We start from the raw sequence: 14354 nt of genomic DNA, 5'->3' as shown, positions 1-14354 counted from the left end.
AGCAATGCCAGGACAGCTTACATCAATTTCCAACTGTTTCCTAATGAACATACTGTGTGAATGTAGAATCAGTATGCATGATTCATTTATTTTTTGAATGAAACCAGTTGCTCAAGAATTGATTTTCAGTGGCAAAAAATACAGTATGTAATAGATCTAGATCTATGGTATGTGGACTACGTAGAAAAAACAAGTACTCAGCCTCCATTGATTCCAGATTAAAATGTTGTGTGTATGCAGCCTTAGTTCAGTGACTAGGAATATAAAGCACAATGTCCGATATACCTTTTAAGATGCCAGCCTTATGAGTAAATATGCATGGGATTACCCTGTCAGTTCCCAAATTCATCTTTATTTGAATGATTACATTTCTATGTAAATCTGAACTCTTTTATTTCCATACAGATTACATTGTGAGACTTGTGCTGCCCATTAGTTAATAGGGTTCTGTGATATTAACCTAGCACTCATTAAATTAACTCTTAAGACATCAATGCTATATTTATTACAGGCAGTAATAAATCATTTTACTTGCAAATGTAGATGCTGTCTTCCACCCGCAGCTAAAAGTTTCTCTAGAAACACAAACCAGAGAAAATGTTGATACTACAAATCCAGATACACGTCTGTCGAATTATGAGAGATGCAGATTGCTGATGGAATCTAATAAATCTCTCTTTAAGTAGATTAGGAATTTGAGCCCAGACAGCTCTCTGTGCAGCTGCCTTATCCGTATCCACCCAGAGTAAGCTATGGCAAAGAATCAAGAAGACTTTTTTCCCTAGCACTAAAATATTTAGCAATATTAATCAGTTAGATTAATCTATTAAAAACCTTTTCATTAATTAAAAAGGGGCTGGCAATTAATTGGGCAGCATATTTAAAAAACACTCCTTATAATTTTAACATGTACAGATGGTAGATACCATCTTAGAAAAGGCACTAGCCCTCTCTCGCAAGAGAAGATGCCTCTCCTAACATGGTGTCTGATGTAATGTTTGTGTATCATGTAAAAACAAAGCCTTACTTTCTCTTCAAAACTACTAATTTAACAGATACATAAATTTATCTAGATTTAATTATTAAAACTCATATGATTCATTTATTTTCTTTAATCAAATGGAAGTCCTTATTTTGGGTGAAATTTAGGTGACCAGTAAATTAATGTTACCTTGGTATCTCAAAGGTCTAGGCACTCAAACACAGCTAACTTGACAGCTAATTGCTCTTATCAAGAATTGTAATGTATATTTTATGCAAAGCACTTGGAAGTTTTTATTATTAAACCATATACAAATTTCCTCCTTTTTTCTCAAAAGATACCAGTGAATCAGAATCGTAGAGTTGAAAGGGACCCCAGGGTCATCTAGTCCAACCCCCAGCAATGCAGGAATCTCAACCAAAGCATCCATGACAGATGGCCCCTCAACCTCCAAGGAAGGAGAGTCCACCACCTTCCAAGGGAGTCTGTTCCACTGCCGAACAGCTCCTACTGTCAGAAAGTTATTCCTGATGTTTAATTAGAATCTCCTTTCTTGTAACTAGAATCCATTGGTTCGGGTCTTTGCCTCCAGAGCAGAAGAAAACAAGCTTTCGCCATGTTCTATGTGACAGCCATTAGATATTTGAAGATGGCCATCATATCTCCTCTCAGTCTCCTCTTTTCCAAGTGAAACATACCAAACTCCCTCAACAATTCCTCAAAAACCTTGGTTTCCAGACCCTTGATCATATTGGTTGCCTTCCTCTGCGTACTTCCAACTTGCCAGTATCCTTCTTAAATTGTTGAGCCCAGAACTGGACACCGTATTCCAGGTGTGGTCTGACCAAGGCAGAATAGAGTGGGACTATGACTTCCCTTGACCTGGACACTAGATGTCTGTTCATGCAGCACCACACTGTTAAAACTTAGGTTAAGTTTGTGGTCTCCTAAGACCCCTTTATCTTGAATCCCAATTTTGTCTTGCATGAGACTCCCTTCCCTTTGAGAATTTCTTCTCGCCCAGTGGTTATTTAAGCTTTTTGAAATCAGCCTTCTTAAAGCCCAGAGTGCATGTCCACCTATGCTCAGCTGAACACTCTAAGTCTGTTGATGCTGCCTAGAAGAACATTAGCTTTTTTTGCTGCTGCGTTACACTGTTGACTCGTGTTAAGCTTGTGGTCTACTAAGACCCCTGGCCCACTAGGAATTAATCCATATTGCAGCCCACATGTGCTAGAACTAAGCTGTGTTTAAACTGGGTTCCAGATGCTTCCTTGTGGCATGACAGGAATCAATTTGTTAAATACAGGTCAGACAGATTTGGTCCAATAGGGTAGACAAAGGCCATCTCTGCTATGAAGCAGAGTAAAGGAGCAGCCACCTCAAATGGCAGATTATTCACATGACAGGGCAGCAAATTGGCAGGTATTTAATTGACTTTTTATTGATCAAGGAGGAGCCATTATTGGATTTCCCACCTTTGTCCCCTTCCATGGCAGGCCGGCCATATCATATCACAAACTCATCTTGAAAATGTCCTTCATTTCAGAAGTTTGCCATGCAGGATGAGGGCATGGGACTCCTGCTTCAGAAAAGGACCCAAAGCTCTCTTGGGCACACAGAACTAGTCGTGGGGTTGTTTGGATTCAGGCCAGCATAATTTGTCTCATTACATCATTTGAGATGCATTAATCTCAATATTAATGAGCAGATTAATGTAGGCAATGATAAACTCTGAAATCCCAAATGACGGTTCATCTAATTTGCATTATATAAGGACTTGCAGGAAGATCTTAAGGCTTTATGTTTATCTTTCCCCATCTAATCTGTACACACACACATACACACACACACTGACCATTTATGAGTCTATAGTAAGTTGGGTTTCCTTTTCAAATGTTTTCTAAGACCTTGGCTTTGTAATAAATAGGCAAAGCTTTGTTGTTGTTTTTTACTATAAGTGGAGATTTGCCCAAGTTGACAGTAGGGGTGCTTGAGGGATTTGATCTTTGTGAATTCCTAAATTAAATTATCTCATATGTGCCACTCAGATTAATGTGAATATTGGAAATTAGCTGTCTGTCAGATTTCACACTTTCCCAGATATTGCAGCAGGTTTACTCGCAGTTTCAACAAACAAAATGTATTATTTTATTTTATTTTAATGCAAGTTAAATGGAGCATAACAGAATTATGGGTAAAAATAAGGAAAAGTCACCAAACCTTAATTGACAGGAAGGATCTTTACATTTAGGTTTAACAACACAAGATTGTAATATCTATTGATATGTATTTTTAAATTGACTGACATTTCATAGGATACTGTTGGCTCCCTGACAGATATTGTTACAAATGAGCTTGAAAATAATAATAATAAAGACTATTGACTAATTAGTTATTATTAGTTGATTATTGACGTGCCTTTTAAGCAATTAATTTAAATTATTTCAACTTGCTCAAACCACTGTATTGGTACCTTTTTGGGGTACTGAAGGAAGTGTAAAAAACCTGCAATTTACTAAATGAAAGGCACCACTTTAATAGATTGTTTTACATACACACCAGAACCAAAACAGCCTTTTTTAAATGGTGTGTCCTTTTACCCATAACACCACTGAGTAAAATTGCCCCTCATAAATTAATCTTTCAATTACACTAATGCTTGCAGCTCTCACTGAAACTAACCCAAGCAAAATTACATATGTCTTGGATTTATTTCTCACAAATCTTCTCTGGCAATATCCCACACCATGCAATTTATATATATTTTTCTGTGTCTTGCATCATCACCTGAAAATACTTTCAGAACCATTGGAGCCCCTTTCAGCAGCCTTTAAAATGTTCCCTGCTTCCTTTTTCTTTGTCGCCATCACTTCCCTCCGTTTGGCTCACCTCAGCCCGCCAGGCTTCCTGACTCGTTCCTGATTTATCTGGGTAAATAAGTCTCTGATTATTCTTTATGCCGTTGCAAATAAAGTCCTTTTTAGAAACAGATGTTAAAAGGATCTGGCAAAATAATCCTGGAGGGCAGTAACTGCCTTCTGTAAACTACTAGCCTTGTGGCACAAAGTGATGAAACAAAATGGTACAGGCTACAGGGAAATAATTAAATTATGGTTTCATTTTAGGAGCCCATTTTAAAACTGAGATTTCTGAGTGCATAATACTAACATTATATAGTTGAAAGGATCCCCGTCTGGGTCATGAGCATTGCAGGGGGGTGGGGGGAGTATTAATCGTGCTTGACTGGAAAGATGTGTGTAACCTACAACAAGCGGCCCTTGTAGCCTTGCCAAAAGAAGCTTTTGTTCCCTGAAGAGAATTGTATTAAAGGCCAGTGTGTCCTATTATTATTTGAGCAACAGCAGCTTTGAAATGAGCCTTTCAGATTTCAATACACTGAATCAACAAGCAACAAATAAAAGAAAACAAGCTTTGTGTCGTACCTCAGCGCTGCATGACCTCCCTCATCCCTTACCTAGTTGCTGTGTTCGCTGACACAATTGCCTAAAATAACTAAAGATAATTGGGTGCTTCTGACGGAATTGGAGGCAGGCCAGGAAAGCTGTGGAGCCTGGAGGGGGGTGGAACCAAACATCTTCCTCCAGTGCTAAACCCGGCAGCCTGTTTAACAATGGTGGTCTTTTGCAAGTGGCGTTTAGGACAAAAAAGAGAGGGTGTCGTCCTGGGCTTCGTGAGATGAGGGACGTGCCAGCTGGGAGAGGGCAAAGAATGAGATGCAAGACGAGGAGTCGGTGGGAAAACATGTATCGTGTGCAGAAAGAGCTGACGTAGCATACTGGGCAACCTGTGTGAGATCATGACTTGTTCTTTCCCAGTTGGGCTAATGTCCAGCTTCAGTCTTTTGGGAGGAGAGAAAGGTTGGGGAATGTTTGGGGAGCATTTGCTGGTAGAATCAGGGAGGGAGGGAAGAGGCAAGCACTCTTCTCACACCCAACAATTTTGCTCGGCAACTTCAGCCACCCTGCACTAGTATGAAAGAGAAAGACCTAGTGGGATCGCTGTTTCTTAGTCTCAACTATGCATCCATTGTATGGTGATAAATATGTTGAGCTACATTGCAGTGTGGTCATGAAGACTAGTAAATTCATAATAACTATTACTATTTAGACTATAAATTCAGACTATGAATCCCAAGAAGTTACAGGCCATTAGACTGATTCCATAACTGGGCTAGTAATGTGTTGTCATATTTGTTGTTGATTTCAGATTTCTTTGAATTCTGGCAGAGACGTGCCAGGTGGAAGACCATACATATAAAGTATATGGAAACCTCATCTCATTCATTCCTTCGTTCATTTGTATGCTGCATTCCCACATGCTCAAACTGGCTTACAACAAAGAAAGCACTATAAAAACAATTTCATAACAACATAGCAAAGCAAAAATATAATAACATAAAAAACCACATTCCAATACTATACATATCTATTGCATACCTATATATAACAAAATTATATGCACACAGCATCCCATAACATAAATAAAAAGGGAGCTTTACAGTTTTACCCTAGTCCCATGATGTCATTTCTCTTCCCCAGCAATAAAGAATTCTGGGATTACTCCTCCCAGAGCTACAGTTCCCAGCACCCTTAACCCACTACAGTTAGGATTCTTGGGAGGGAGCACTTGAAGTGTGCTTTATATGTATTGTGCATATGCAGCCTCACTCTCTATGTGGATAATTGTTTCTCATAATTTATTGCTTTTCATCTCCACCAGACACCTCAGCTTTCATTAGTATCCCATCCTATTTATTAAGATATTTAAGATATTATTTAAGTTTGCAACAAGAAATTAAAGAGACATCCTAGTGCTATTTTGGGTCTGGGTCTTCAAGAAGCTGAGCTAAGGGACTTCTGGGTTTCCTAGACAAAAACAGACAAGCACCCAGGATTTACAGTGGAAAACAGTTACTGGCTGACTTTGGTGTCTTTGAGACGTCTGCCGCTCTTGCTGGCAGTGACATCAGGTTACGATCACTATGGAGCTACGTGAAGGGAAAATAAGATCTGTTCCACTAGAGTAAAAAAGGAAAAGGATGGAGAAAGTGAAAAGAAATCAGTTGATTTTCGCTGCAATTCAACAGAACACTGCACCAAGTTGGAATGTAAAATTCAGCTTTTGTGTTCACACATGATCATGCTGATCATTTGTTAAAGTTCTGGGTTTTTGCTGTATAGCATGTAGGTCTCAACTTCAGAGTATGTGTCTGGATCTACATTGATCTGTAAAAGCGTCATTAAAAATAGCACTAAATAATGTTATATAATGCTCAATGCATTTTTCCATTGCCGGCAGATCGCTGCTCTGCGGTGTCCTCAGGTGTCACATTTTTATAACACATTTCTAACATTATAACCAGCAAATGTAGATTCACCCACAGACATGTTTGCTGAAAGACAGCCTAGAAATAATGAAGATATATTCAAGGGTTGTTTCTTACCACTTGCTGGAACATATTAAATAATGAGATCAGCATTAGGAGCTCAGTCATAAAAAGAGCAGAAGTGAAGAATACTAAGAATATGAGACCCTTTGCCCTTTATAATATGTAGTTATGCTGAAATATGTAGTTTGTATGAAATATGTAGTTATTTCAGTTTTGCTGAAATATGTAGTTTGTATGAATTGATTCACATTTTGAGAAGCATTGACCTCAGAATGGTAACCTTTTGTCTTTCTAGGTTAAGTGCAGGGGAGAAATCACCCTGAAACGCTCTGTTCAACAATTGCAAATATTGGACGAGAATGAACACAAAAGATCCGAAGGTGACGGAAGGGGGCCTCAATGTCACTCTCACTATACGTCTTCTTATGCATGGAAAGGTAACTTGCTTTACATTGAGACATTGGGCGGGGGGGCGGGTCAGAAACATGGGTTGTTTCTGGGTGTTAGTGGTTGTATTTTAGGTTGCTTTGTTATTAACAGTATTAGAGGCCCAACATTTTAGCCTTATTTACACACTAGCAAAACTGATTATAACTAGGGATAGGTGGATGTGTCTGTTTTTTGGTTTGCACATTAAAAAGTTGGAGCCATCGGAAGTGCAATTTAAGGCTCCTGTTTATTCCGCTGCAGTTGTAGATTTACCTGCCCTGCAAGTGTGGCTGAAGGAAGATGTCATTGCAGGCCAAATTAGAACTGCTGGTGAGCCTAATGAGACCCACAGGCCAGAAGTTTTTAGAGAGTTTTTAGAGAGAGAGATGTGAATAGCCATGCCCTATAGCCAATATTTTGTGGTGGCACCCATGCCATTTTTTCCAAAAATTCAAATGTGCCACCATTTTCCATGTATCCCTTGTTCAAAAGCGTTTCCTTTCCTGTTTTAAGATGCATGTTTTATATGTATTTCAGCGAAGTACTGTAAGTGAGCTGTCAGTCTGTGTAAGACTTCTAAACCAAATAAAATTGGGGTGGGGTGGAAATCCAGAAGTGGCCACAGGCCCCAAAGGTTAAAGGCTCCAGATACAGTTAACTGTTATGAGCTGTGCAAGAATGTCTGCACACCCCCTTGTAGCAGCAACCCTTAGAAGTGTGTCTACATCTTAATCACAGAGTTTATTTTACTTCCAGAAAGTCAGACAATTGTTCCTTCAACTTGTTTACCATTGTGTAAGTTATACAAAATTCAAGATAGCCACAGACACAGAAATTCTGTTTGAAGGATGAGAGATCCACCAAATGTTTGAAATCTGCAACATGGCCCAGCTTGTCAGTAGTAGACTGACATGCATTCTAGTAACGGAGAGGATGGAGGAAGAGAATTGATCTTCCTTCTGCCCACAGCATCCTTCTCCTCTACATTTCAGGTAGTCAGCTGCAACAAAAATATTGTAGCATCTTGAAAACTAATCTTCTGTGGCTTCTTCTTAGTATACTCTAGTTCATGAAAGCATATGCCATAAATTTCCCTCTCAGCTTTCTGCAAATACCTCTTTGTAAGGACTGAGGCACAGATAGCAGCTTGTGTAAGAGAGAGTCTGTGGCACAGGTGGCATTTGAGTTCATAGCTCAGGCACTTAGCCTTTACATTACCCTTCGTTTGTTAAGTTACGTTAATGCAAGTTAGTTGTGCCATAGCTTTACTGAAGGCACACATGTCTGTTATTACGCACACAATGATCTCTCAAACAGCATAAGTGAATATTTGGATCTCTGGCATTTGTCAATTGCGTTGTCAAGTTTAGATCTGTCAGTTACTTTCTTTGTAAGTGCTGCACTGTATGGCTCTGTTTGACTCGCACAGCTGGGTGTTGTTATGACATTATAGCTAAAGCAATCACTTTGGAAATGGTTTCCTGCATAGTGAGAACACCCACTGCTTCTGCACTGCTCATTTGGTGCCAAAATGCATTGTTGCCTAATCCATCATGTGAATTAGATATTACAACTTATGCTACGTCTGGCTTCTATCATTAAATAAAATAGATATTTTGTTTTTAAACAGTTCCTTATTGAACAGACTAGCTGAAAATTTAGGAGGTGTATATTCTCCAGCACTAACATTGGCAGAAAACATGCTAGATATTTGTTTTCTGCAAGACAAGGGCTGGACTTTCATCTTGTCTAATTTGATGTGGAAAAATGGGAGTGGAAGAGGCATGAAAGGGCTTCTCCTAAGCTACAAAAGGAAAAAACCCAAAGTTGCAGGCACTCTCAATAATTTATGAGGAAATTACCGTAAGTGTTTCAGGCTCGTTCTTGTTGTCCGGGGCAGGGGGGGAAAGCTTTCTTTCATAAATCAAAATCTGATTCCTTATTCTCTGCCTCCATTGCTTTGTTGCTCTGATGGCAAACGTCTTGTGGTTCCCCAAACTTTGAGGTTTGATTATCCTTTGCTAGGGTCTGAGTTCATAGGTCAGCAGGCCTGGACAGCCCTGAGGAACTCCCTTCCAATAGAGGTTCGGCAGGAATCATTCTTGCCTTCTTTCAGGCAGGCCTTTGCAATGTGGAGTTGGGGTGATTTTGTTTTTTTACCAAACAGTATTTAGGATTGTTTTTATTTATCTTGCTGTAATTTGTGTGTTGCATATAACCTTGCTGTATTTTTCACAAACATGTGGTCTATAAATATTTCAATAAATAAATAAGCTTCACTTCATTTTCACTGTTGGGGGGGGTGATGGAAATGAGTGGAGCTGGAAATTAAATAACGAAATCTCCAAACAGTTGTTTGAACTGCAACTACTTGGGTTGCCTTACTGGTATGTTCTGAGAAACATTTGCACAGAAATTTTTGAAACTAACCAAATAGTGCAATCCTATACATATTTACTTAGAAGTAAGCCCCGCTGACCTCAGTGGGACTTACTACTCCCATGTCACCTTGTATAGGATTGCAGCCTAAATAGAAGGTCCATAAAATCCAAATGCCTAGTTTGAAGATGTATAAAAATATTTATGCCTGTTGTATCTGCCTTGAGGAAGCAAATGTTGGCTCTGTCCTGATGAATCCTTGCACTGTTTTTTGGGTTGTTCTTTTTTTAAAAAAGACATGAATAGTGACGTTTGTTGGTCAACAGTGAGTCAGACGACGTTCTGTTGGGAGAGCTATGCAGCTGCATTGTGTTAATCACGTATGAGACTTCTTGAGCAATGCAGGCAGCATTAGCATCCAGCTGTAAAATTTGTTAAATGTTAATGTTTCTGTGTAAATCATGTTTCTGTGTAAATTATTTCCCACTAATAGATGGATATGTGTTGTTCAGGCTGTCTGCTGTCCATAGACTGTCAGGCATGATGGTCTGATATCTCCGCTTTGAGCATGAACAGACCCTATGTTATCATGCTTTCTTCTTTTCAAAAAAGATGTCATAGCTCTATAGCACAGCTTTCTCAGTAAGATTGTTAAGAAGTTGAATGCAAATTTTATTATTTTATTTATGGTTAAAGATGCTGGAATTATTATTATTTACCTTGATTAAGCATTAGCCTATGCCTCTGGGGCATCATAGAATTATTTCAGGCCATAGCTAGTCTGTGGACCTCCAATTTCATTTATGTAGCTCACTGCCTTGTTTAGCAACATAATTGTGCATTTCTGTTGTTTCAGTTACATAATACTTTTAGATATGTTGAATATATCTGTTCTAGTCCGTTTACATTTTTAAGATTTACAGATGTGTTTCTCTTTTGTGCTTGCATTCATGTATATTTTGCTTTGCTTTGTTTCAGGAGGTTGGCAGCATCATTGGAAAGGTCAGTGACCCACTTTTTGAGGGTGGTTGTTTTTTTTTGAGTCAGCTCAGTTTATTTGATATTTTTCTACAAATTAACCAGTCATGGAGCGTGTTCGTGTGAGCTAATAAATGCTTTCTGTTTCCTTAACAGAAAGGTGAAACTGTCAAGAAAATGAGGGAGGAGGTAAGATGTAAATTTTGTACTCTTTGACTTAATTTTCCTGCAATTTCAGAAAATATATACCTGGTGGTGGTACTGAATTGCTGTATTGCTCACATGTATGAATCAATCCTGCCACCAAGTGGTCAAAAAACCAAAACCAAACATCTGCAATGAACAGTAATTCACAATTTGTTGTGATGTTCCCTTCTCGTGCACAGTGCACTGAATTTAGTCAAGAGGGGACCTGAGCTATGAAAATCTCTTGTTCAGCTATAAAGCTCACTGGATGAACTTGGGCAGTCACTCGCATTCAGCCTAACGTTCCTTACGTGATGATAAAATGGAATAATTCCATATACACCAGGGGTCGGCAAAGTTTTTGTGGCTTGGGCTGGTTCACGGTCCCGCAGACCCTGCCGTGGGTTGGAGTGCGTGCACGCATGTGCAAACACTATTTCCAGCGCTCCTTCTGGCGTGGAGGAGGCGTGCACAGCTTCCCATTGGCTGCAGGAGCTTCCTGCAGCCAATGGGAAGCCGGCCAGCATCACGGAAGGTGGTCTCCACTCTGCTCCACGCCGGTTTAGCGCGGTGCCCATGGGCTGCTTGTGGCCTATGGACCTTAGGTTGCCGACCCCTGATACACACCATCCTAAATTATTGGTGATATAAATATTGAAAGCTTAATTCAGAGCTTCTTACCAAACTAATTGTTTAAAAAACCCCAAAACAATTCGGTAAGATCAGATTACTGCTCTGAATCTACAGCAGTTAATCTTTAAAATATGGTTTTAGTTCTCACTGAACTAAAGAATTGCATGTCTAGGCTGTACCTCTTCTTGCCACATAAAAGAACTCACACACTGAATGTTCCTCCATACCCTGCCAGAATAAATAGAAATATCTGTGCACATAGAAAACTAGTCAAGAAATAAGAGCCCTGTTCAGTCATTGCTCACTTGAGGAGGCTTTGCAAGGACAAAGAAGCTGCTCAGTCAGGGTTTCTAAATTCTACACAAATAGAAAAGAGTTCCCACTACATATTTGCACCCAAGCATGTGGAAAACTGTTACAAGTCACGGGATGATATGGGGCTGAAGGTCCCTTAATACTCACATTTTCCCTTTGTGCCAATAGTAGGGCTTAGATGTTGCGGCAAGGGCTCTGGCCTTCTAGCCTTCTTCCTAGCATGCTAGATTTCTCTATGCAAGGATTTTGGAGAAGCATGGAAGTCTGCATGGAGTCTGAACTGGTACAGCCCAGTCTCTTCCATGGGGTTAATTGTGAGTTACAACTCAGTACTAACCATTTTTACTCGTGTTGAGTCAAAGAGACTTGCTTCTAAGTAAGCAGAAATAAAGGATTGCAACTTTAGTGTGTGTCAGATTGTCCTCATATGAAAATGCTACAGAACTACAAAAAACGGAATACAAACATTTGTATTCCCTCCTGTAATAGAAGGGATCTTTATAAGTTATTAACAGTTTATTAGACAGTTCTAAAAATGTGCAATGATATATCAGACTCTTGATATTTCTTCAAAATAGTTCAGCTTTTCTGTTTCATATTTATTAGACTGGTAATAAATTTTAAGCTGTAGCACTGTCTTATTTGTTGTTCTTACTACACATTGCTATTATTCCTCAACAGGAAAAAGCCTTTCTGTCTAAGATGTTAAAATAGCCAGACTGTTATAGTCTATTTGTTAGAACAATATTATTTTTCATGCCCTGCATATGTCTGTTTGAGAGGATCTCACCACACATCCATTGTGAAGGAAGTGATTCCAAAGAGCAGGGTGGAAATGCTCCCAGCATGTTTTGAGCATTTAGCTCTGCCAGCAAAATAGTCCTTCAATTACGGTAATTAAATCATAAATCTTCCTAACAGAAAGAAACTAATTCAGACTATAATTCCCATCCAGCAACATACCATGGGTTTGTTGTTTTGAAGCCTTCTTCCTTCCTCTGCATGTGAGAGAACGTGATTCGAAGCTTTTGCTTCCAGTTAGCAGGAAACCATCGTTCGTCATGATGCAACAAATTATTATCAGCTCTAACCATAGTTTACCCGCAAGCAGGATTCCAAAAGCTGGAGTTTATGTGATACAGAACTAACACAACATTGTACCTTTGTTATATTCTTGTTCTAAGTGTTTTTGTAGTTTTTGAAAAACTTCAATAAAAATATTCTTTAAAAACAAACAAGCCCATAACTGGGATTCCAGATTAACTTCTATTATATAAGTGTAAGCTATAAAGGCAAGTCATAAAAATATAGATTTAAATTGCTTACAGTGGCCTTAATCCAAAGTCCTGCATATGAGTCTTGAGATGCACACGGGGATTTTTGAGGGAGCCATTTGCCCACTGCGTGATCTCTTCGTATGCCCTGGAAAGCCCCCGGGGAAAAGTCTACATCAGTTTCAGTCCAAGGGGCTGCAGCTTGGAAGGGAAGATAGGCACAAACGTGGAGCTCTTGGATCATGGCAAATGTGTTTTAAGTTTGTCCCATGAGTAACTTTAGACTCACCTGATGGGTAGCATTCTTGTTTTCAACACTCTTCATGATTTTCCTAAACTATTATGCTTTTGCCTATTACAGCGGTACCTTTAGTTACAGACTCAAATCGGTTCCGGGGTGCCATTCGCACCCCGAAAGGTCTGTAACTAGAGCACCGCTTCTGCGCATGCGCAAAACACGCAAAATGCTTTTTGCTTCTGCGCATACACGCGTGGCGAAACCCGGAAGATCTGTGAAAACCTGAGCATGGTTCAAAGCAAAATACTTCAGGGTTTGCCACGTTCGCAAGCCGAAAAGACGCAATGTGAACTTAACACAATACGAGGTATAACTGTACAGTGTCAGCTTTTGTTTTATTTTTTTCAAAGAACTGCCCTTAATTTCAATCATTTCAGTGGCTGTATCTGACCTGCCTTGCCATTCCTTCGTTCAATTCTGCCTTGCCTCTGCACCACTGCGGGGGTGGGGGTATATACATGCTGTTAAACTGGATAACACGGAAAAGCGTACTTTTCAAGTCAAGGCTGGTAAACTGTTAAGTATATACTTTACAAATAAATGTGGGGGTTTTTTTGGGGGGGGGGCTTGCCCTTTCCACAGAGTGGTGCTCGAATCAACATCTCAGAAGGCTCCTGTCCAGAAAGAATTGTGACGATAACGGGCCCAACGGATGCCATTTTCAAGGCTTTTTCCATGATTGCACTAAAATTTGAAGAAGTAAGTAAATGGAAATTCCTCATACCCCAGGCTACTCTACAGATATTGTTTTAATTTCCTTATGTTTGCTTTAATACAGAATTTGTTTTAGAAATGCTCACAGCAGTAACAATGGAAGAGGAATAACAGGCCATTTGCATGTTGTCTGATCATTAATTTCCCTCTTTGCATTCTCTGGGGAAAATCAGTCCCCTCTGGCTGCATGTGAGAAAGACAAAATCCCTGTTTGTTGTGTCCTACTTTTTAATTTGGATTGGGGAGGCAGCAACAATTCTAAAGCATCTAATATGGAGACCTGAGACTATTCCCTCCCCGCCCCGCCCCCAGATGCTACACTTTTTTCATGGAGTTTCAACCAAATTTAGTATTAAACAATAATATGTAACATTTGTACAGCTCTTTCAGGTGTTCAGAGCACTCAAATGCACTAGGTCATTATCCTTCATGCTTTAGATCAGTGGTTTTCAACCAATGTGCCGTGACACCCTGGGGTGCCTTGAATGATAGTCGGGGGTGCTGCGGGGAACACTGGCCTCCATTTCTCCTCCCTCCCCTCCCTCCTCTGATTTCCTCTTGTGTGTCTGCCTCCCAAAGGCTTGCACAGCTGTTTGTTGCAGCAGCTCTTGCTATAAGCCCCCCCCCCAGAGGAATGGTGCCTCTGGGGCTGGCCAGGGGGTGCTTCCCAGGCCCCTGTAAGGCAGTGTGAGGAGTCACCTCTCTTTGGGGCGGAGGGGGCAGCTGAGAGACCAGGGGTGGCAGTTGCTCCTC

The 14354-nt window shown here is 40.0% G+C and overlaps 1 protein-coding gene across 20 annotated transcripts in view; it reads left to right on the top strand.

The window, feature by feature from the left end:
• Positions 1 to 14354, top strand: part of LOC309516258 (poly(rC)-binding protein 3-like) — a 185549-nt gene that overhangs the window by 137511 nt on the left and 33684 nt on the right. For 14 of the 20 annotated variants that reach the window (XM_082194998.1, XM_082195002.1, XM_082195004.1 and 11 more), the window contains 4 exons: positions 6691 to 6832; positions 10182 to 10205; positions 10338 to 10370; positions 13470 to 13586. In XM_082194998.1, the coding sequence (XP_082051124.1) occupies positions 6755 to 6832; positions 10182 to 10205; positions 10338 to 10370; positions 13470 to 13586 (252 nt within the window). In that variant the 5' untranslated portion in view covers positions 6691 to 6754. The remainder of the gene's footprint in view (positions 1 to 6690; positions 6833 to 10181; positions 10206 to 10337; positions 10371 to 13469; positions 13587 to 14354) is intronic. The other 6 variants (XM_082194989.1, XM_082194990.1, XM_082194988.1 and 3 more) reach the window with 2 other exon arrangements.

This window comes from Podarcis vaucheri, assembly GCF_965113315.1.
Source record: "Podarcis vaucheri genome assembly, chromosome: 13".
Taxonomy (NCBI): domain Eukaryota; kingdom Metazoa; phylum Chordata; class Lepidosauria; order Squamata; family Lacertidae; genus Podarcis; species Podarcis vaucheri.
Note: the sequence above shows the minus strand (reverse complement) of the source record. Positions and strands in the feature narration are given on the sequence as shown.